This window comes from Danio aesculapii, unplaced genomic scaffold (genome assembly GCF_903798145.1).
Source record: "Danio aesculapii unplaced genomic scaffold, fDanAes4.1, whole genome shotgun sequence".
NCBI classification, from domain to species: Eukaryota; Metazoa; Chordata; class Actinopteri; order Cypriniformes; family Danionidae; genus Danio; species Danio aesculapii.
Window position 1 is genome coordinate 1,351 of NW_026613769.1, and position 25,072 is coordinate 26,422.

General features: G+C 35.0%; 2 protein-coding genes across 2 annotated transcripts; one reads left to right on the forward strand and one right to left on the reverse strand.

Moving 5' to 3' along the window:
• Positions 1–660: 660 nt before the first annotated feature.
• LOC130220314 (long-chain-fatty-acid--CoA ligase 1-like) lies at positions 661–5,083 on the forward strand (the record flags this gene model as incomplete). Its single annotated transcript, XM_056452677.1, has 5 exons — positions 661–777; positions 1,949–2,092; positions 3,594–3,695; positions 4,129–4,200; positions 4,723–5,083. Coding segments are annotated over 5 exons (576 nt in total), but the record flags the coding sequence as incomplete, so codon positions are not given.
• Positions 5,084–10,906: 5,823 nt separating this feature from the next.
• myoz3a (myozenin 3a) lies at positions 10,907–23,567 on the reverse strand. Its single transcript, XM_056452678.1, has 4 exons — positions 23,391–23,567; positions 20,898–21,054; positions 17,234–17,417; positions 10,907–11,894 (listed from the first exon to the last, which is right to left on the reverse strand). The coding sequence occupies exons 1-4, from the start codon at positions 23,565–23,567 to the stop codon at positions 11,711–11,713; spliced, it is 702 nt and encodes a 233-aa protein (XP_056308653.1). The 3' UTR covers positions 10,907–11,710.
• Between the last annotated feature and the right edge of the window lie 1,505 nt (positions 23,568–25,072).

Sequence of the window (25,072 nt, forward strand, 5' to 3'; positions counted from 1 at the left end):
CAGTCTTTTTTTTATAAAAAAGTGAAAATAAATAACTTTCTCCTTTGGAAACAAAATCAATGTTTTTCATATTAAAGATATAAAATAAGCAGTATCTCTTCTAAATAAAATAACTCGTGCATATCCTTTAAGCAATGTTTGAAACGGTGCATGTCTTGCATCTTCTGTAAACAAATGTTTAATGTAAATAATCATTTTATTGTAATGGAAAATATGCCGTCTCGAGGCATCTCTGGCGCAGCTTCCAATGTAGTGCAAAGTAACACAATAGTAACAAGCAGAGCAGGGTCACTTGACTCCACACGCTGTAGGAATGTAATTGAAAGAACCTATCTTCGACCTAATTATTTCAGGTCAATTCTGAGTGTCAATTCCGATTAATTTCCGATTAATCACCCTACCCTATTATCTTACCCTGTTGACAAATGATTTCTCTTGTTTTAAGGGGAAAAACTCTCTTAATTTAGCTTATTCCTGAAAACAATACATTATTTTTTTGCTTGTCTAAAGATGCTTCTGATTTGAGATATTTGGAATAGAAACAAGACAGAAAATCAAATTAAGAAAAAGATTTTTGGCAGTGTAAGAAGATTTCGCATATGCATTTTCAGTCATTTGCATGTGTTTAACAGGAGTGTTTCTGTTATTGTTTTGCGTCAGGTGTGTGTCCGGGGTCCCAATGCTTTTAAAGGCTACCTGAAAGACCCAGAGAAGACGAAAGAAGCTCTGGATGAAGGAGGATGGGTTCACACAGGAGACATCGGACGCTGGCTGCCGGTATTTCATGCTCACTCTGTGTTTCCAAGCACATTTCACTAGGATATGCAAAGATTTTGATGGAAAAAAAGGAAAATTCTGATATATTATTACAATTTAAATGAACTATTGAATATGTCAGTATGTACTAACCTATCATTTATTTCAGCTATGTAAAGCTGAATTTTCAGATGCTTCAGACATCAGTATATTATGATCAGGGTTCCCACTGCTCATGGGGTTTTCTAGAATATCATGCAATTGCATTGAAAGTCAGGGAAATGTTATATTTTGTTTGTCATTTTAAGTTTGACCGACATCCCATTTATTAAGATGTATTTTTTCTGTACTCTGACATTTTTTTATCATGATGTTGCACGTGTTTTGCCTATTGTTACAGTTAGATTATTATTTATTTATTTTATTTTATTTTAATTTTATATTTTATTTTATTTTAATTTTATATTTTATTTTATTTTAATTTTATATTTTATTTTATTTTATTTTAATTTAATTTTAATTTTAATTTTAATTTAATTTTATTTTATTTTAATTTTATATTTTATTTTTTATTTTATTTTAATTTTATATTTTTTATTTTATTTTATTTTATTTTATTTAATTTTAATTTTATTTAATTTTATTTTTTATTTTATTATTTTATTTTATTTAATTTTTATTTTATATTATTTTATTTTCATTTTTTTTATTTATTTTTTTTATTTGTTTATTTATTTATTTATTTATTTATTAAATTTTTTTATTTATTTATTTTTTTATTTTATTTATTTGTTTTTATTTATTTATTTATTTATTAAATTTTTTAATGATTTTTTTTTTGCAGGCTAAAATTCAATTCAGTTTAATTCACTTTTACTTGTATAGCGCTTTTACAATGTAGATCGTGTCAAAGCATCTTTAGTCTTCTATGTGTAGTAAAATGACTGATTCTGATTTTGTGTCAATATTTATGGCATTTCTTGATGTTTTGCTGTGAAAATATACACAAAATTACACCTCTTCATTCTTTTTTTGACCTCAAGAACTTTTCTCTATGCAAATAAATTGTTATAATAAAATATTTAAAAACATAAAACTTATTTATGGTTGTGAAATGCGTCATGTGACCTTGGTGTTGAAAATCATCATTGTGTGTCTGTGTTTGTGTGTCTGTGTGTGTTTTTCTCTCCAGAACGGCTCTCTGAAGATCGTGGACCGTAAGAAGCACATCTTCAAGCTGGCTCAGGGTGAATACATCGCTCCAGAGAAGATCGAGAATATTTACATCAGGAGTGAAGCTGTGGTGCAGGCCTTCGTTCACGGAGACAGTCTGCAGGTCAGGAGGACATGCTAGAATAATGGGGGAGAATTAGAGATGCACGACTCTCATGAAAATTCTGGGACAACACTGAAATTCTGGACATCGCACATCGCACAGATGATAGAACCACCTAATCTATCCACCTAATTTTAATTAAGTCTATTTTATTTCAGTTTTATTTACATTTATTTATTATCCAAATAAATTGTTTAATAAATGTATTTATTCGTTTATTACTCTCATTCAATATAGTTATTTATTTGTCCGTCCATTCGTTCTATTTAATAAAAAAATTATTTAAATGTATTTTTGTCATTTAAAAATGATTGTTATTTAATTTATACCTTTGTTATTCAGTAATTCGTTCATTAATTTTATTTATTCATTTTTTTAAATTGTTTTATTTTTATTTAATTAAAAATATATATTTATTCTTTCAGTTTGTTTATTTATTTATTTATTCAGACTCTTAATTTGAATTTTATTAATATATTTTTATTTATTTAAATTTTTTTTTAAAGTTAGGAGGCACACATAAGACGGAAGTTAAAACTATCCTTCCATCCAATTTTAATCTTATTTAAATCTATTTTATTTTTATTAATTAATTTATTTATTCATTTATTTATTATCAAATTAAGTTTTATTAAGTTTATTTAATTTATTTATTTTAAATTTTTTATTCATTTATTAGTTTCATTTAATTTATTTTATCCATTCTATTTAATTGTATTTATTGTATTTAATTTTATTTAATTTATAGCTTTTGTTATTCAGTAATTTCATTTATTTATTGATTTATTTATTATTTTGTTTTATTTGTATTTTTAAGTTCAATAAAAATGTATTCTTTCATTTTATTTATTTGTTTATTATTTATAATGTTTATTTATTTTATTTATTAATAAAATTTATAATTAAATTATTTCATTTATTTTGAAGAAATGTATAATTAAATAATCGTAATTTTTTTAAATTAAATATATTTATTTATTCATTTTATTTATTAATTTATTTATAGTTCATTTGAATTAAATTTATTTTTAATTAATTAATTTAATGTAAATTTTTTATGAAATGTATTACATTTTATTTATTTAATTTATTCATTTTATTCATTTATTTATAATACGTTTTAAATTTAATAGATTTTTTATTCATTGTTAATACATTTTTATTTTATTTAATTTTTTAATGAAATGTATTTAATTTTTATTTAATGTATTCATTTTATTCCTTCATTCTGTATTTTATTTTAAAAAATAATTTATTTTTATTTTATTTTAATGTATTTGTATATATATTTTCTATATAATGTGTTGTCCAACAAAACTGTTATTATCATTGCATGTGTCTGAGCATACAGTGAACAAACATATATTATTACTAAAGTTCCCATGACCTATTTTGGCTCATAATTTGGGCCTTCGGGCCAAAAACTGTAATTTTGCAGTCCAAAAATTCAGTGCATCCCTTGTAAATGTAGTTTTCTAGATCATCCTCTGCTTCTCTCCAGGCCTGTCTGGTTGCCATCATTGTGCCAGATCCAGACTTTCTGCCCGGCTGGGCCAAGAAGAGAGGAATAGAGGGAACATATGAGGATCTGTGCAAAAATAAGGTAGAAGACACACACACACACACACACACACACACACATTTCCTTTTACTCACCTCTGCTTACACTTACCAGAAAACAACAAGAAACCTGACAATGTGTGAAAGACCCCCCCCTAACTTATACTAAAATTAGTTATTAGTTATAAATTAATATTAATGTTAATAATGTATTAATAGTAATAAAATCTCATAATATAAACCACATCTCTAACAGTATATCAGTAATATACTCTTATGTATACAGTGAATATGCAATACTCCATAAACTCAGGATTAAACCTGAACTCCTGAAACTACTGCTAATCCTTAGTTTGTTCAGCCAGCATCATGGAACAGGCCCCAGTTTGATGGCAGTAGTATATTTGGGTAATAAATAAAGCATACAATTTCCCCATAACATTATGAGTGAAGATCAATACGTTTTCTGTTTTCAGGATATAAAGAAAGCCATTCTGGAGGACATCGTCAAGCTGGGTAAAGAAAGTGGCCTGAAGTCTTTCGAACAGGTGAGTTTAGTCTCCATTTTGAAATATGGGAGTAAATTATATAGTGCATTTGGCTGATACAAATACTTTATTAGATCAGTTCATTTATCCACAGCAAGCTGAATTATTCCTAATGTCACCCGATTGTACACATGACGTCAGAACTGACCATAGGAGTGTCCCAAATCACACACTTGTGCACTATTCTACACTGATTTGTAGTGTAAATGTATACAAATATCTAAAATCACATACATGTGCTCTGTTTTATGCTATGTTTTAGTATAAATGGTTTATTTGTGCATCACAAGTCACATATTATGCATGATATTATGCAATTTTGCAGTATAAATTGTGCAGGTTGTGCATTCACACTGAAAACTACAGTATAAAAAGAATAAGGCTGCATTTACACTGCAGATTCTGATATCCAAATCGGATTTTGTGACTGTATCTGATTATTTTTAATGACCTGCTTACGTCATCTAAGGCTGCATTTATTTTGATGAGTGCATGTTAATAAATACTGTTTTCCTCCTCCAGGTGAAGGACATCACTCTGCACAGCGAGATGTTCACCATCCAGAACGGCCTGCTGACGCCAACGCTCAAAGCCAAACGCGCAGACCTGAGGAACCACTTCAGGAGTCACATCGACGAGCTCTACGCCAACATCAAAATGTAGAAAACACACAACCAAACACTCGAGAGGATCCGCGCTGACACTCGAGGAGTACAAACACACCAAAAATACTGCTTTAAAGGGACACGAAAGGAAAACTCTGTCATTAATTACTCACTAATTAAATCTGTAAGACCATCATTCATCTTCAAACTGAACATTAAGATATTATAGATGAAGAGCTCTCTAACCCTCCATAGACAACAAGAGTCCCGAAATATTCATTCAAAAATCCTCAAAACAGTTCATTCAGTGGATCAACCATAATTTAATGAAGCTACCAGAACACTTTTGTGCACAAAAAAACAAATATAAATATAATAAATATATAAAATATACATACATATATATATATATATATATATATCTCTTCTCTTAAATATCTTCCTTTCACACGGGGCGTCAGCGATCGCTATGAATGGGTGACATCAAGTTTTGCCGAACTGAATTGTGGATCTGTCGACGGCGCTTCAATTTCTCAACTTTTCAAGCACCAACGGAAGCGTCAGCCAATCAGGTTGCTTCATGCAAATACCCCAGCTCAGACAGTAGCCTATTGCGGACTAATTTCATTGGCTGACACTGCTATGATGATCGCGTCAGCCCCAACTTCAGACACGGCCTCCGTCAAGAGTTGACACTGAAGCCCTGTGTGAATCGGGTGTATGTGTGCCGCACTGCGAACATACAGCAGTGTTTTCATGATTACTGGTTTCAGAGTAAACCACAGGAAATTTCCTGACAGTTAATAGTACCCTTTCAAATTTCAAGAAAGTCGCTGGTTCGAGTCTCGGCTGGGTCAGTTGGCATTTCTGTGTGGAGTTTGCATGTTCTCGCCAAGTTGGCGTGGGTTTCCTCCGGGTGCTCCGGTTTCCCCCACAGTCCAAACACATGCGCTATAGGGGAATTGATGAACTAACTCCCCGTAGTGTGTGTGTGTGTGTGTGTGTGTGTGTGTGTGTGTGTTAATGTGAGTGTATGGCTGTTTCCCAGTACTGAGCTGCAGCTGGATTAGTTGGTGGTTTATTCCGCTGTGGCGACCCCTGATAAATAAAGCAATAAGCTGAAGGAAACTGAATGAATGAATGATTATTGTGGGTTTGGAAACTCACTGTAAATCCTGTAAAGTTGAAAATCTATTTGAACTGAATTTATTGAATGTAAATATAAAATAAAAATTTAATTAATAATAAAATTATTAATTTAAATTAATAAAAATAAATTGCAATAAAGATTACAATTAGATATTTAAATGAATAGAAACTGTTTTCAGCTTTTATAAAGCAGCTTTATGCAGTTGTGAGGTAGTTTTCTCAAGTGCAGGTAAAACAAACCTTGCATATATTATTACCTTGAATAAGAAAATCAAATGTACTAATAAAAGCACACACACAACCACACACACCAAAAACACCAAAAACAATGGACATGAAACAATACAAACAAAAGGACACATCCAAATTCAGGGATCCGTGTTTATTTGTTTTTTTTTATATAGCTTCAGATTTTCATTGTTATTTGTTGGTTATTCAGATACAAAGCTGCATTCTCAACTGAGCATGCTCAGATCATTTGAACAAAACCGTAACAATAACCTTGTTATATAAATATAGCTATACCTATATATATATATATATATATATATATATATATATATATATATATATATATATATATATATATATATATATATATATATATATATATATATATATATATATATATATATATATAGTTCATTCATTTTCTTTTTCGGCTTAGTCCCTTTATTCATCAGGGGTTGCCACAGCGGAATGAACCGCCAACTCGTCCAGCATATGTTTTATGCAGTGGATGCCCTTCCAACCGCAACCCTTTGGTGGGAAACACCAATACACTCTTGCATTCACACCCACACATAAACTACAGCCAATTTAGCTTATTCAATTCCCCTATAGCGCATGTGTTTGGACTGTGGGGGAAACCGGAGCACCCAGAGGAAACCCACGCCAACACGGGGAGAACATGCAAACTCCACACAGATACTCCAACTGACCCATCCGGGGCTCGAATCAGTGACCTTCTTGCTGTGAGGCGACAGTGCTACCCACTGCGCCATATTTAATAATTGTGTTTGTTTATACTAATGATTTAATAAATAATAATTGAGATATGAAATGTTCATATCGTACATCAACAGTCAGGTCCATAAATATTGAGACATCGACACAGTCCTAGCATTTTTGACTCTATACACCCTTAGCAAGTGGGAGGCACATATACAAACTGTTATAGTTCCTGCAGTGTTCACCTGATGTGGATGTAAAGACCCTCAAATTAAAGCTGACAGTCTGCAGTTAAAGCTCATCCAGCTTGGTTTCATTTCAAATCCATTGTGTTGGTGTATAGAGCCAAAAATATTAGAATTGTGTCTGTCCAAATATTTATGGACCTGACTGTATATGTAATACAACACATCGTCAAATATAATGCAAAAGTATTGTTCTAGCTTATGATTTTAAATTGATGACTGTTTTGTTGATTTAATTAGGATGAGTAATTAATGACAGAGTTTTAAGTTTTTCCTGAACTGTCCCTTTAAGAGAAAATGAAGAGGATTTCTAACCAATCTAATCCTGTTATTGAGGACTAAACCAAATGAATTTGGGAATAAGCCAAACATGCTCAATAGAGCAAACAAGATTGTGGTTTCTTGCATAACACTGATTCACACTGCAAAATAATCTCTCTTTCTTGGTATTTTTGTCTAGATATTAAGATTATTTTTTGGAAAGTGCATCCAAATTAAAGGGATAGTTCACCCAAAAAAGAAAATGAGCTTGTTTAGTCTCTCTCATGTGCTTTTAAACAGGTTTGAGTTGCCTTTCTTTTGTTGAACACTAAAGAAGATATTTTGAAGAATGCTGGTTGCTGATATCCATTTACATAGTAGGATTTAAAATACTATTGAAGTCAGTGGGTGCCAGTCAGAATTATTCTCCAGTATATTTTTTTGTGTTCAGAAAAAGAAAGAAAATCAGTGAACAAGTGAGGAAATGACCACAGAATTGTCTTTTTTGGGTGGACAAATATGGCAATGGGGTCAGAAAAACCGATTCAATTTGAAGGAAAACAAGTGTATTTTTCTGAATCTGGAAGTTGGCAGATATTTGTTCAACAAGTATGCAAAAACTCTCATTATTGTAGATGTTTAAAGACCTACACTGCAAAACAAGCTTTTCTTACTCAGAGGTTTAGTCTTGTGTTTAACCCAAATATCTAAAAAAAAACTCTTAAATCAAGAAGCTTTTTCTGTACAAGCAAAAAATAGTCTTGTTTTCAGAAATAATCTATAAATGAAGTGAGATTTCCCTTAAAACTAGCAAAATAATCTGCCAATGGGGGAAGCAACATAATCTGATGTCAAAAGGAAACACAAGATTATTTCCCTCACCTCATTGGCAGATTATTTAGCTTGTTTTAAGGTAAAACTCACTTAATTTTGACACATTATTTCTTAAAACAAGACTATGTTTTTTGTTTATCTAGAAAATGCTTCTTGATTTAAGAATTTTTACATATTTGGATTAAAAACGAGACTAAACAAGTAAGGGAAGCTTTATTTTGCAGTGTTAAGGTATCTAAAAACACACTTTTGACCTCACTTGTCAGACCAAGAACCAAAACACACTCATAGCCAATCAGAAATAAGGGGCGTGTCTAGTGTCTATAGTGGAGATATCAAAAAGGGGCGGAGTTATGTTGTGTTATGGGCGTGTTTGTTTTCAGACATCAGTAATTATTGGTGAAAATCGGCGCGGTGTATCTTTAACACGTCATTTAGCTTCTCCACTAAATGATTTGAAAGATATTTAGACTTTTATACTGGAAAACAAGACATGCGCTGAGTAAAAATCAGATCTTTTTGTAGTGTACAGTTGTATTGGTCTCGCATTGTATATGTGTGCGTGAGTGTGTGTGTGTGTGTGTTTGACAAATATTGAACACGTTCTCAGGGAAATATGTGCCTTTTTAATGGACATCAGCCGCGTTTGAGTGAGCGATGAGAGGAAAACACACACATGCAAACACACACATGCGATGATAATAGACTGTGAAGAGCCAAATCCAACTAGTAGTTCACCGTGTGTGTCTTCCAGCAGATAGATGAATCATCCAAAGCCAAGAGGGTGAATTCCCTCAAAATATGAGGAATATGTAGTTTCTTTGTTTGGTTTTTTTAGTTAAATGAGGGCCTTTATTCCAGAAAAACACAAGCAAAGCACACTGTAGTGTGTTACTATTTTTGTTTGTATGTAATTGTTACATATCTGATTCTAAAGGAGCTTTAAAAACAATAGTGCCTTATAAAATGCCTGCGTCATTAGACTGTTGATAAATGTGTTTCTGAATGAATAACTGCTCTGTTTATAGTGAATAAGGCCCGTTGAGTTAAACACAGCCCAGTGGTTATTAATAAGCCATATGAAGCTTTATGAGCGTGAATTGCTGATGATTTATGTCAGGTGTTTTTCAGGTCTAATATGATTTGCTCATATCTCTCATTATGCTGTAACAGCATTGCAGAATGCAGGAGTATCCACACGTGTCCTCATGTTTCACTGCTTTAACTGTGCACAAGTTGTTTTTATGCTTTGTTTGTGTGTGTGTGTGCGTGTGCGTGTGCGTGTGTGTGTGATGACCTGTAGATCAGCCAAATCAAACATAAGTTATGCTTTGTTTTATTTGTGTGTGTGTGTGTGTGTGTGTGATGACCTGAAGCACAAGTGCTCTTCAAATGACTGACACACAGATCTGCCGTAAATGTTCCATGTAAGAGATGTACATGATTGAAATTAAATATGATTTATGATTAACGATTAGCAGTGGGTTGAAGCGCTTCTTCTTATATTGTGTTGTTAAAATGAAGTCATGTGACTGAAAACATTTCTGTATGGTTTGCACTTGAGCTTAATGATGCATTGATTCAATGATGCTGACGTTTAGTTAATACATTTATTGAATATCTGTTATTGATTATTCAGACAAAAATATGAAGACTGCTGAATTATTATTGATCGATATTGATGCATCAAATGTTGCCAAATAAGTCCAAAATCAAATCAAAAGTGCTCAGGGGGACCTTAAATAATGTGTTGGTGCTCTTTGGGCAAGAGATTCATCAGAATAAACAGCAAAAATCAGGCCAAGGCACTCGAAAAATGTGGAAAAAATATTAAAAAGTATAGCTATGACATGGCTATTCCTTAAAACCAGGTTTAACACCTGTTACTTTGAGTGCCTTGAATTGATTTTTGCTGTTTAGCCAAATAAGTGTCTTGAAATTCAGAAGTATGTACATTTTAAAGTCGAAATGTTGTATTTAGAGTATTTTTTTCCTCCAAAAATCAGTCATTTATTTCACAATATAACAAATATTTTACTGAATATTGATTAAGCGCATCTTCTGAAGTCAAAAGATTAACATTGAGAAAACACAGCACCTTTTTATTGACCTTATTGACACACCTGAAACTTGTCTATAGCGCTTGTTCACTGCTGCTCTTATAGTTGTGTAAATTGCTTCCTTGTCCTCATTTGTAAGTCGCTTTGGATAAAAGCGTCTGCTAAATGACTAAATGTAAATGACTAAATGTAAATTTTTTAAATGCATAAATCAAGAATAAAGCTTATTAGAAATATCAAAAAATGCAAAATAGAACAAAGTAAATAATAATATTATATAGTATATAATAAGTTAATGATAATATTACTAAAATGAAAATATAAAATCAAAACACTTTAGCTGACCAAATCTAAAATAAACCGAGGCAAGCTGAACTAATAAAACAACAGCACAAGTACATGAAGAATTTGCTTAAAATAATGAATAATAATTTTCAAATATGAGTTTTTTTTTGTTTTATTCAGCTCTAAAACATTTTAAATGAAGCATTACTACAGTGCTTTAACATCATAAAAACATCATTATAACAGTGATCATTTTCTTCAGCATTATTCTAGCTGTCCTGAAAACACCGTCTGCTGTATTGAAGATGTTTGCACATTTTTGCATGAGTGTCATTTATTTTAAGAAAGATGCACACAATGCATATGATAAAAACAGTATATATTTAACATTTAGTCATCTAATGCCATTTTGCATGGGCTTGAAGTGCCCAGATACATTTTTAGGGCCACTACATTATGCACAAAAAAAAGTTGCATGCTGAACATTTAAAACTACTGTACATACAATTTTACAATGTAGGGAAAGCAATTATACAGTATGATCAGCACTTTTTAAAATAGAATAGTTTTAATAACTGATTATTTTCTCTTTGCCATGATGACAGCACATAATATTAGACTAGATATTCTTCAAGATACTAGTATTCAGCTTAAAGTCACATTTAAAGGTGCAACTAGGGTAATAAGGCAAGTCATTGGACAACAGTGGTTTGTTCAGAAGAAAATCCAAAAATAATTTCTTAAGTGGCCTAATAATGTTAAAATGTTGACCACGGCAGTTTTTACTTTATTATATATATATTTCCAGCCAAACTAAAATAAATAAAATAATCTTCAGAAGAAAAAAGTGAATGTCCTAGCTCTCTTAAACAACACTTGGCAACAGAATGAAAACTTAATGTTTTTTGTTTTTTTCAGGTGAGCAACCCTGACATTTGGATTGGATTTGTGGAGTTTTATTTTAGGAGAGCAAACCACACGTATTGATTTTGTTTTTCAAATGTTCGTAAAATCTGACCCTGCAGTTGTACCACTGGTGTTTCACCTGCAGGGGTCAGGATGGGTCGGTGTCTCTCTCTTTCTCTCTCTCTCTTTCTTTCTCTCTCTCTCTGTCTCTGTCTCACAGGTCATTGGATTCGGGTGAGTAGCCGATGCCCCATCCCCGCGGTGCTCTGTTGAAGTTGCGGCGTTTGGACATGGTTGCAGAGCTCATGCCTGAAAGATTGGGAGGCTCCAGAGCTTCAAAACTAATGACAGGAATCACCCTCTGACTGCTCACTGCACCCCCAAACGGCATCGCCGCTCTAGAATAGAAACACACCAAGAAGAGTTCAGAGACGAACAAAATACTATACTCATTTATAGCAAATACTTTCTGTTGTGTAGTGCTTGAATTGATCTGTTGTGGTGAGTCTACAGTTCCTATGGTGACACAACATTCATTCATTTTCTTTTCGGCTTAGTCCCTTTATTAATCTGGGGTCACCACAGCAGAATCAACCGCCAACTTATCCAGCACATGTTTTACGCAGCGGATGCCCTTCCAGCTGCAACCCATCTCTGGGAAACATCCACACTCATACACTACGGACAATTTAGCCTATCCAATTCACCTGTACCGCATGTTTTTGGACTGAGAGGAAACCCACGGCAACACGGCGAGAACATGCAAACTCCACACAGAAATGCCAACTGACCCAGCCGAGGCTCGAACCAGCGACCTTCTTGCTTGAGGCGACAGAACTACCTACTGTGCCACCGCGTCGCCTGGGTAACATGACAATTACAATAATTTGTTGCGGTGATTCAGCAGTTGCTATGGTAACACAACCACTATAGTAATTAGTCTGTTGCAGTGATTCTGCAGTTGCTATGGTAACACAACCACTATAGTATTTAGTCTGTTGCAGTGATTCAGCAGTTGCTATGGTAACACAACCACTATAGTGATTAGTCTGTTGCAGTGATTCTGCAGTTGCTATGGTAACACAGCCACTATAGTGATTAGTCTGTTGCAGTGATTCTGCAGTTGCTATGGTAACACAACCACTATAGTAATTAGTCTGTTGCAGTGATTCTGCAGTTGCTATGGTAACACAACCACTATAGTAATTAGTCTGTTGCAGTGATTCTGCTGTTGCTATGGTAACACAACCACTATAGTAATTAGTCTGTTGCAGTGATTCTGCAGTTGCTATGGTAACACAACCACTATAGTATTTAGTCTGTGCAGTGATTCAGCAGTTGCTATGGTAACACAACCACTATAGTAATTAGTCTGTTGCAGTGATTCTGCAGTTGCTATGGTAACACAACCACTATAGTATTTAGTCTGTGCAGTGATTCAGCAGTTGCTATGGTAACACAACCACTATAGTAATTAGTCTGTTGCAGTGATTCTGCAGTTGCTATGGTAACACAACCACTATAGTGATTAGTCTGGTGTGGTCGTTCTGCAGTAGCTATAGTAACACAACAACTGTAGTAATTAATCTGTTGCAGTGATTCTACAGTCGCCATGGTAACACAACAGCAATAGTAATATAAACAAATAACCCAATACAGTATTTTTCCACAAGTACAGGATATAATATGCTACAATACACCACAGTTGTAGTAAAAAGTAAATTATTCTGCCGTATTAATCACAGTTGATACTGGTGTGAGTACAGTTTCAAGTTAATCGATTTGTGCGCTATAACATGTAAAACGGGGTCATGAAAGGAACATTCACAAAGCAGCTCATGTAAGCGCCTTGAAAGATTACAAATTTCTTTAAATATATATATATATATATAAATAAATATTTAATTGTAAAATACATTCTGAGGGAGCCTATATGTGAAATACAGTCTCAGATCTCTAAAGTAATGCAAATTGTCAGTTTTAAAGCACGGCTATTGTCTATGCTGATGAGATCAGGACTGGGAAATGTAATTGATTAGATCAAGATTTACCCTGCTGACAACAACACTTCATTTGCATGCCTAGTTTTAGACTGTGTCCACCCACATGTATCACTGTCTGTAAAAATGTATTTAAACTGAGAGGCTTTTGCGACGCCGACTTCTTCTTATTAGAGGATTCTGCTTTGAAGATACCCGAAAGTTCTCCCTGGTTTTTGGCTCGTCTTAGAAATTCACCACAGTTTTGGTGCCATGAGCCGGATGAAGAATTTCACAACAACCTTAATCTTATTATTGTCTTAATTAGATTAAGGCAAATAATTTGATTACTGATGTCCATGTAAACGTGGTCATTCTTGCATTTTTTAAGGTTTTATTATTTGTTATATTTATTAAAACAGCTATCAAAATCGAAATACACTTTTTGACTTTACCCAGCCATACAATTGCATCAAGTTTTTATAAAAAAAACCCATAAACTTTAATTTATGTACCACTTACTGAACCCAAACTGCCACATAAAGACGTTCTTGAGTTTATATTTTGATTAAAATCAATATCGGCTGGGATTAATAGGCGGTCTTGACCACAGTAACAAAAAGTTGAGAAGCACTGCGCTGGATTTGAGTCCAAATAATTACGCGGTTGTAGATCTGTAGTTTGCGGAAGCTGATCTTCTGTGTACACAGTATGTCTTGAGGCTCTCAGATCTGTCATGAGCCAGCGGCCCCGGAGCTTTTAAATAGTCATTTGCTCCTCCGAGGATCTAGTTTCAGACGGGAGGACGCAATGGAAACACTTAAGTGGACGTGATCATTTGATATTCTGGATTAGTCATGTTGAGTCTATTTTAATCACATAATCATCATGTATGATGCTAATGTGCCAAAACCTCTTGGTGACCCTCAAGGCTTCCTCTCATATCGTGTTTTACCTTCGTTTTACCGTGGAAAATGGGCTTAATCCCTCTTAAATAAAGTTACCGGGGAATCCCCAGCCTACTCAGATGTCCAAAGCTTTTAAAGGGCTGCAGTATAATGTGATTTACTGATGAAACATATATATATTTTTTGTTTGAGCAGTCCACTTGTAGATTTTCAGTCAGATTTGCACTCCCATTTGCTCCTAATTTGCAATTGTTTTTAATTGTTGGGCAGGTTGGCACTTTTGCTTACACTTGTGTATCAGATTAACAAATTTGGCTTCCAATACTGTTTTTTTTATTATAATTATTTTTTACTTTGCATTCATTCGTTTGGCCAGTTCCTTTATTTAGCATCACTTACAAATTGATGCATTAAAATCAGTCATTAAAACTGACAAAATGCTGAGAATTATATAGGGTTTTCCTGGCTCAAAATCCTGATCACGACATTTTTGCTTTTCTTGTAATCTGATCAAGTCAGTGTCGTCGCTAGAGCTAATTTACTGAGGCACGTGCCCCAGTAAACATCGCCAGTGCCCCAGTAAATGCTTTGAGATATCAGTTACTTCATATGCAAGTGTATTCATTAAGAGTGAAGAGTGGTAATTCAGAAATAAAGACGTTACTCTCTATATTCAACTGAATCAACGCTGGTGAGAGAAGTGTGTTTAATCAAAAAGCAAACTGACGCATCTCTGCTTGGGCGCAGAAAAAGCCAAACCCGCGTGCCTCATACCCCGCTCCTGCTAGACGTGCTGCTCTTCTCCCGGTGTGAGTCCCGGATGTTAACACACATGCTGAAAAACACCCGCTGCTCACGCACCGCTCATGCGTTGCAAAATCGGCATTAACAGTCTTTATGCGTGCCCCAGTAGTACAACATTATCTTATTAAAAAGGGCATACTTTAAATGTAATTAAATATGAGGGGCGGCCTGGTTTCTCAGTGGTTAGCAAGGCCTCACAGCAAGAAGGTCGCTGGTTCGAGTCCCGACTGGGTCAGTTTCTGTGTGGAGTTTGCATGTTCTCCCTGTGTTGGTGTGGGTTTCCTCCAGGTGCTCCGGTTTCCCCCACAGTCCAAACACATGCGCTATAGGTAGGGCCACACATCTGCAGAATTTTTTGGCTATTTCTGCGCAGAATTTTGCTGATAATCTGAATTATCCAGAATGATTTTGGGAGTATCGTAATTAAAAATTTTAATACACTCAAAATAAATTATTCAAAGATGATTCCTTGGATTTACAATTTTTTTTAAGTTAAGTGTCTGTAGGCAATCTATTTGGGCTGAGTTTATACAAACAAAGTTGAACATTGCTAAATTTAATTTGTTTTGTTTAAATTCAACACAAATAAATTGTTTGCAACAATTTTGCAGACATCATTTTCATCAGTTTTCATCAGTCATTCAACGGTTATTTTACAATATAAATCCAATTAGCTACTCTTATACACTGGTAAACAAAGCAAGTCTCTCATGTAATATATCTCCTAAAAGAAAATAGTACTTTACAAACTGTATTGTAAATCAATTAAAAACTGAATAAATTTAAACTTACATTTACACAAGTAAATAAATAGTCAACGCTGGGCTACAAATCTGCGCATTTCTGCAGGCACAGATTCCATGTGGGCCTAGCTATAGGTGAAATAGATGAACTAAATTGGCTGTGGTGTATGAGTGTGTGTGTGAATGATTGTGTATGGGTGTTTTCCACTCTTGGATGCGGCTGGAAGGGCATCCGCTGTGTAAAACATATGCTAGAATAGTTGGCGGTTCATTCCACTGTGGTGACCTCTGATAAATAAGGGACTAAGCTGAAGGAAAACGAATGAATGAATACATGAGCAGTGCTTGAGTGGTTGGTGTCAGTAGGTGTGACTGCCTGCCTGAATTTTGTCAAAAGGTGAAGGTAGAAATCCTACACTCAGAAAGTGCCTTTAAAAAGTGCATTATAATTAAACATGTAAATAAAATAGACTCAATGACAGTAATGCAATGTTGGGCTTGGGGCAAACATGCTCTCAACATTTAATTTCTTAGAGCATTATAGTATAGGATACTTTAACAAATAGCATCTGATATAATGTGATGAATTATGCGTGTGTATGTATGTAAATTACCAAACTTATAAAGTTCTGGAAAATACACCTTAAAAGAGCTTGAGTAGTGCTTAAATTTACCTTTAGAAAAGGCTGTTGAAGCTCCGGTTGTTTGCAGGGTGCTATCGTATTGAGTGGGCGGAGTTAATTTTGTAGACTCTCTTTTGATTGGTGAATTGTCTGTGCAGAATCATGGTTAATGTAGTATCTCTACATAGATTCTGCTATATGTTCATTCATTTTCTTTTCGGCTTAGTCGCTTTATTAATCAGGGGTCACCACAGCGGAATGAACCGCCAGCTTATCCAGCATATGTTTTACGCAGCGGATGCCCTTCCAGCTGCAACTCATCACTGGGAAACACCCATACATTCTCTTTCCCACACTCATACACTACAGCCAATTTAGTTCATGAATTCCCCTATAGCGCATGTGTTTGAACTGTGGGGGAAACCGGAGCACCCTGGAGGAAACCCACGCCAACATGGGGAGAACATGCAAACTCCACACAGAAACACCAACTGACCCAGCCAAGACTCGAACCAGCGACTTTCTTGCTGTGAGGCGACATCGCTACCCACTGCGCCTCCGTGCTGCCTTCTATATGTTTAAAAGTTGATTTAATGTGATCTGATTGTTAAAAAAAGCATACAAAATATACTTAACAACTATGAACCTGATGTTGGACTTTAATAATGATATAATCTGACCTGTTGAAGCTCCTGTAGTTGGCCGGCTGCAGTTTCTGTGCTGGTTCAGCTATGGTTGTGTTTAGCGACGACAGCAGATCTTGGTTTTCTCCCAGCGCTTCCCTCCACGGGGAGCAGTACGACTTCGGGATCACCGTGGCGTTGAATTTCTCTCGAGGGATCTCTCTTAGTGGCCCAGAGTAGCCTAAAAGGACATCCACAGCCTGCGTGATTCACAGGGCCAATAATAGAGGGGATTTGCTGTCCTGAAGCGCATTCTAGCATGCTACAGTGTTTAGCTCATTGCTAGCACGCATATGCATTAGCGGATATTCAGAGCGGTCCCTTCAGGGCCCGGCGGCAGATAAGGAGACGGAAACAAGAGATGATGTTTATTAAGGGCTCTAAGGACGCACATTAGATAGAGTTAATTAGATGCAGCAATGAGCTAATGATAACAGCTCATCAAATAGGAGATTTTACAAGCATCTGTTCAGAAATACACTCATGTTTCTATGCACTGCAAATATCATTTACTTATTTACATTAATTTCCTTGTTTTATATATTTTAAACTGTTAATTTAAGAAATGTGTTGTTTCAACTCATTTGAAATAAGTCACCGCTGTTTACTGAGTGTAACCACAGATACAGAGACACTGGAGCATTTTAAAGATGCGAATTTAGCAGAAAATATATATATATATATATATATATATATATATATATATATATATATATATATATATATATATATATATATATATATATATATATATAAATATAAGGATAGTCACGATACTGGAATGCCAATCGATACTGAAATTTTAAATACGTCCCGCTAACATTTGAGCACATTCTTAAACAGCGCTGATTTTCCATTGTGTTCACATGCTCAACAGAAATGACTGTGATTGGTCATGAAGGTCATCAGTCCACCAAACTCACCGCTGTTTACTGAGTGTGACCACAGATACAGAGACACTGGAGCATTTTAAAGATGCGAATATAGCAGAAAATCGACCTATTTAAAATTTCAGTATTGTGACTACCCTAATATATATATATATATATATATATATATATATATATATATATATATATATATATATATATATATATATATATATATATATGTATGTATATATACTTTACATGTTGTTTCAACTCATTTTAAATAAGTAGCTTGAAAAAGCAGCAAAATAATTGTTTGTGTAGTCTATAAGAGATAAAACTAAAACATGAACAAAACTACAAAAACAACACACCAAAAAATGTACATATTTTATATATATTCAGTTGAAGTCAGAATTATTAGTCCCCCTGAATTATTCCTCCAATTTCTCTTTAACGGAGAGCAGATTTCTTCAACACATTTCTAAGCATAATAGTGTTAATAACTCATCTCTAATAACTGATTTCTTTTCTCTTTGTCATGATGATAGTAATTAATATTAGACTAGATATTCTTCAAGACACTTCTATACAGCTTAAAGTGACATTTAAAGGCTTAACTAGGTTAATTAGGTTAACTAGACAGGTTAGGGTAATTAGGCAAGTCATTGTATAACGAGGGTTTGCTCTGTAGACTATTGAAAAAAATAGTGTAACCACAGATACAGGGACACTGGAGTGTTTTAAAGCTGTGATTTGTCAGCAGATCACTTGTACTGTATGTCAGCTTATAGACAAACCAGCTGATCGATGTGGCTTTAAAACACTCCAGTGTCTCTGTATCTGTGGTTACACTCAGTAAACAGTGGTGAGTTCAGTGAACTGATGACCTTCACAGCCAATCACAGTCATTTCTGTTGAGCACGTGAACACAATAGCAAATCAGCGCTGTTTAAGAACGTGCTCAAATGTTAGCGAAAAATGGACGCATTTAAAATTTCAGTATTGTGACTACCCTAATATATATATATATATATATATATATATATATATATATATATATATATATATATATATGTTATTTTTATTTTATTTAATTATTTATTTATTTTTTGTTTTTTTTGTAGTTTTGTCAATGTGTTTTAGTTTTATCTCTTATAGACTACACCAAAAAATATTTAGTTGCTTTTTCAAGCTACTTATTTAAAATGAGTTGAAACAACACAATTCTTACGTTGTTTTGGGGGACAACATAATTGTTTTTTGTTAAATCCACTTAAGTTTGTAAAAATGAGTTAACTAAAGCAATTTGTGTTGGGACAATATGGAGGCGTCACGGTGGCGCAGTGGGTAGCATGATCGCCTCACAGCAAGAAGGTCACTAGTTTGAGTCGCGGCTGGGTCAGTTGGCAATTCTGTGTGGAGTTTGCATGTTCTCGCAGTGTTGGCATGGGTTTCCTCTGGGTGTGTGAATGCAGGAGTGTATGGGTGTTTACTATTGTTGGGTTGCGGCTGGAAGGGCATTTGCTGCGTAAAACGTATGGATAAGTTGGTGGTTCATTCTGCTGTGGCGATCCCTGATTAATAAAGAGACTAAGCCGAAAAGGAAATTAATTAATGAATGAACAACATTGTGTGGAACCCGACATTTTTTACAGTGTATAAATCAGAAATATGCATGGTCAAATAATGATGTACAAACTACTGTTATTTGGAAATGTACAGTAACTGATTTCTGCTTGTAAATCATAGGTCACCTATAGCTTTTGTTATAAACAACGACTGTGTCAAAATGGCATAAGTTATGGAGTGCACTACGAAGGGAATTGTCAATCTGAAGCTCGCTAAAACTGAACTGTAAAAAAATGTACTTTGAAAGCAAATTTAATGTGAGAGAGATCACTTTGAGCTTTTATTTATTAATCATTCAAAGTGGAGGTTGGGAGGTTCTAGAGGAGTAGGGCATAGGGGGGATAACTGGGAATAGAACACAGCCAGGAGCTCTGCTTCGAACTACAGCTTTAGAGGAGTTGTTGCGACACATTTGCAAATCTTTGGTGGAGCGACAGATTCGGGAAACACCAATTCACTGAACTATATTTGTAATGATGGAACTTGCGAACTCAGTTGGCTATTGATGAATTTCGGAAACGCAGCCCTGATCAGTGGTTCCTGGTTGATTATAATCCCAACTTGACATTGCAGATTCGCACATTATTGCTGAAATGATTGTGCAGCCCTAGCATTGGCTAATTAACTCTTGTTAGAGCTGCACGACATTAAAAATGTAGCATTGCGATGTTTTTTTTATTCTGCAATATACATCGCGATATGAATACAATTTCACCAGATCACTTGGAAAGCTCTATTTGGGAAGAATTTATCACATTAGATTGATTGAGATGATTCTGCCAAGGAAGTGCATAAAATCTAATAAGCAGTCTATAAACACAACGGAGAAATAGATACAACTGAGTTTTAACGTATATAATAGTATTCAGGCACAGTCAAAAATGAACATTAATCATTTCTAAAGCTGCAAATGGTGCGATTTCTTATTCCTGAACGCTTTTAAAATCATTACACACTCACAGGCCTTAAAAACACATGCAAACGATTAATTATAATACCAACTCAACAGTGCATATCCTGTGATGTGACTATTGCAATATCGATGCTGAAACCATATGCTGTGCAGCTCTGGTATTGGCTAATTAGTGCTTATGAATGGTGGGTAAAGGAGTTGCAGTATATTGTGTGTTGTATATAGTCTGCTGGTGCGGTGTGTGCACCTGGTGCGAGGGCGTTTGGGCTTCCCTTCTTGGCCACTGTGTTCTTCAGGGTCGCGGCCAGACTGTGTTTACCAGCCAGCGGATGCAGCAGGTTCTCCTTCCCTCCCTGCACCTCTGTCTGACTCTGCATCTCTGCATGCTGCTCCATGTGGTTCTGCTGGAAGAGTTTCAGGACAGAGATGTTTAAAAAACAATTACGTTATATATGCTGGAAAATGCTTCTTGATTTAAGGATTTTTAGATATTTGGACTATATACAAGACAAAATCTGGCTAGAAAAGCATTATTTGCAGTATATAAGTAAATATTCTTAAATCAAGAAGCATCTTCTAAACAAGCAAAAAATATAGTCTTGTTTTCAGAAATCAGGTCAAAATTAGCTGAGTTTTTCCTTAAACTAAGCTAAATAATCTTATGCCATAACGAAAACAAGATTGTGCTTACCCCATTGGCAGATTACTTTATTAATGCACAATATATTGCACATATAAGTCATCTAGATGTGTATATATCTCATTGTATTATTTGTATTGATACTTTATTTCCCACTTATTTATGTCCTTCTGTCCTCTTGTGTTGATAATATATGCAGTGTCCAGCGTAAATGAGTACACTCCTTTGAGAATGAATATTTATATCCATTTCTCAGTGTATATAGAGTATTTGTTTTGGTGCATTTGAAGCAAACAGTTTCATTAAATAGTTTTATATTCATTAAAATAAGAGTTTGGTCACCAAATATATTGAGTTATTGAACTACAAAATTTCAACAAAAAATTATATATATACAGTATATATTAGTGGTGGGCCGTTATCGGCGTTAATGCGAGACTCTTATCGGGCGATTAAAAAAAAATCGCCGTCAATCTATTCTCAAAGTTGGGTTGTGAGCTGGGTCTATTCTACTCAAGCTATGATGACCTTCACCTTGACATTTTAGCATGGATGTATACCCGACCGGTGAGCCGTCTGACAAACAACTGCCCTTCTGAATCAAATCAGCAGGATGCCTTTCTGGATCTTTCACTTTTTTCGAAGATCAGTAATCTAGTTATTTGCCTTAATAGACAACAATATAATGGCAGTGTTTACGTGAAGTGCTTTCATGTAAGAGTTTCCTGTAATTTTGGGTGACTTCACATTCACTCATGAACATTTCATTCATGCCCCCGTGACAAATATTAGGCGCAAATAAGGAGTAAGGACTGGTGGAAGTGTTATGGAATTTAATAACGCACGCCGAATGGAAAGTAAAAACATCCGCATTTCGCAATGTGTGTGTGTGTGTGTGTGTGTGTGCAGTCCTTTACTGACAGCCGTGTGTGTGTGGACGTTGTCGGAAAATATGGTGAAAAGTTCTACATGACGGTATTAGTTTGATTGCAGTGTTTACTTCAGTAATGCCACTAATATCTGCATACTCTACATGTCTTAATTCCTTTCTGTTTAGTTCAGTTAGGACTTCAGTCGGATTAATGTAATTAGAAATAGCTTTTTGGAGTTTATGTAGGCCTACAGTTCAACATTCTTGTTTACCTGAATAAACAGTTAGTAAACACAAGCACATCTTATTAAACATCATTTATTTTCAACACCGATTATCATAGTAGAACAGTTTCTCAAGCAGTTTGTGATGCATTCTGGTCTAATGCGCCACCTGGCTCGAGAAACCCGTTCTCAAAGACTTATATTTAGTCATTATTTGAGTAGCACACATATTCTGAATGCCTTCGGCAGAATTCAAATGAGCCATTTTAATCTAGATTAGCTCCAAGATTACAGTGAGATTAATCTAGATTAAAAAAATAATATATTCCCACCTATAATATATATATATATGTATGATGTTTCTCTTGATTTGTTTCTGTTTATTATAATTTAATAATTAAAGCAGGAACGCATGACCTTTATCCTGAAGCTACATCAGCAACATTAGCGCTGAAGCCTCTTCCTCCACACAAAAGATGGAGAGAATGTGAGACGAGTTTTATAACCTCTTCTAATAATGCCTTCAATAAATCCTGTCGACATTTTAGGGGATTTACAATACCCAACCTCTTCTAATATAGACGCGACACGTACTGAATCATCTAAAACCATTGGAGTCACTATAAATAATTTTGTATATATCGTTCCTGTGGTATGGGCAATGTTTTTATTCATTTATTTGTTTTAATGTGTTTTATTACAACTATTTTATTTAGTTTTCAGAGTAAGAGTATTAGGGTTAGGGTTGAATAAAATGATTTAGCCTGACATGTTTACTGCTCCAAAATATGTTAAATGTTTCTCAAAATAAGATCAGTTGTGTTCAATGGGGGAAAAGGTTGTTGTTTTTTACCGAGACATTTAAAAGGAACTTACTTTAGAGCAGTGATCACAATACCGTGGTATTTTTTATCCAAGGTTATCATACTGCCAGAATCTTATACCAGCCCATGCCTAATGTCTTGACTATAGAGTGTTTTGTTTCTGTAAATCTGCGTGTCTTACGTATATGAAGATGGGGTTTTCTGCTGCGTTCTCCAGTGTGAATCTCTCCACTCTCCTCTGGCGCTCCTGAAACATGATGGATCCTCTGTTTGTGTTCAGGTTCAGCTCCTCCATCATCACATCTCGAGGAACGCTGATCTTCTTCCCCAGATTCAGACCTTCACACACAGACACCATGCTTTCAGTGAGTGCTCTCATATCCTTCAACTGTTTCACAGCATATTCAGAAGCTGCAGGCCAGTTTTCAGGCTTAGAGAAATGAACCCCCCACTCATTTTCGACCACTCTGGGTTGATTTTAAGTCTTAATTTGACTCTTTTGGTCTCTCTTTGTTTGAGCAAATTGAATGATTGTTTTAGCAATACACTGTGGGCACATAAACCACCCTTTGGTTATGTTGGTCCATTGATTATAATGATATATATTGATTGCAAAGCCATGACAGTATATAATCATGCATTCTTGATTGTTGCTGGTTTTCCCTGTTGGGAAGAGGCACAATGTGTCATTTTTACTGTTACTAATCCCTGCTGAAAAATCCAGCTTAAACCAGCCTAGGCTGGTTGGCTGGTTTTAGCTGGTTGACCAGCCTGGTTTTAGAGGGGTTTTGACCATTTCCAGGCTGGTCTTATCTAGTTAAGCTGGAAAATGACCAGCTAAATCCAGCTAAAACCAGCTTGACCAGCCTGGTTTAAACTGGACATAGCTGGTTTTGGAAGGGCTCCCAGCCTGGCTAGGCTCATCAAGCTGGTTTTAGCTGGTCATTTTCCAGCCTGACCAGCTAAGACCAGGCTGGAAAGGGCTGGAAACCAGCCTGGAAATGGCCAAAACCCCTCTAAAACCAGCCTGGTCAACCAGCTAAAACCAGCCAACCAGCCTAGGCTAGTTTAAGCTGTTTTTTTCAGTAGGGATCCAAACAAACAAACAAAAACAAACCACCCCTTTCCAAGAGCTCCAGATCTAGGAGCAATATATGATCAAATGTCTATAGAGAAAATAAAAGATGACAACATGGCATGAAATACGACATGAGTTTTCTCATATTGTCATATTGTGTGCATCTATTTCCATCGCAAGAGTTAAAAAAGGCCAGACCTTATAAAATGTCTCAACAGACCCGTTGATAGTATGCCTTATTTTCTCCAACTTAAGCTGAGACATCACTTCTCTTATCCAGTGATTATGTGCTGGTGGAACAGGGTCTTTTCATTTGAACAATATCAGTCTTTTAGCCAGAAGAGAACCAAAGGCTAACATTTTAATTAGTCTTAGGAGTATTGACAATCGCCTTTTATATTGAAAATAAGTTATTTTGTGCTTTTTTCCTCCCAAAATGAGCAAATTTATTATTTATGAACTTTTTCATTAAAGCTCAGTTTTGCTCCAACACTAATCAAACTCAGCTGATCCAATTAATCAAGGTGTTTAAGACTACATGAGATTATTAAGCAGGTGTGAGTTGGAGGTGGTTGGAGCTAAACTATGCAGAGCTGCGGCCCTCCAGGAATTGAGTTTGAGACCATTGAATTAAAGGCTGATTTATACTTCTGCGTTGAGTGATCGCCGTGACCCACGGCACCTGCCTCGTGCGTAGTTGTGCATTTATACTTCTGCAAGAGGTTTGTGTTGCTCTGCAATAACACTTCCGTAACGCTAGCTGGCAGCAGGTTTTTATGTTCCTC

Coding starts and splice junctions, on each gene's coding strand:
- myoz3a (XM_056452678.1), bottom strand. CDS start 23,567: ATGGTGTCTGTGTGTGAAGGTCTGAATCTGGGGAAGAAGATCAGCGTT. Junction 17,418..20,897: donor CCCAAACGCCCTCGCACCAG/GTGCACACACCG, acceptor ATGTCCTTTTAG/GCTACTCTGGGCCACTAAGA. Junction 11,895..17,233: donor AACTACAGGAGCTTCAACAG/GTCAGATTATAT, acceptor TTTCTATTCTAG/AGCGGCGATGCCGTTTGGGG.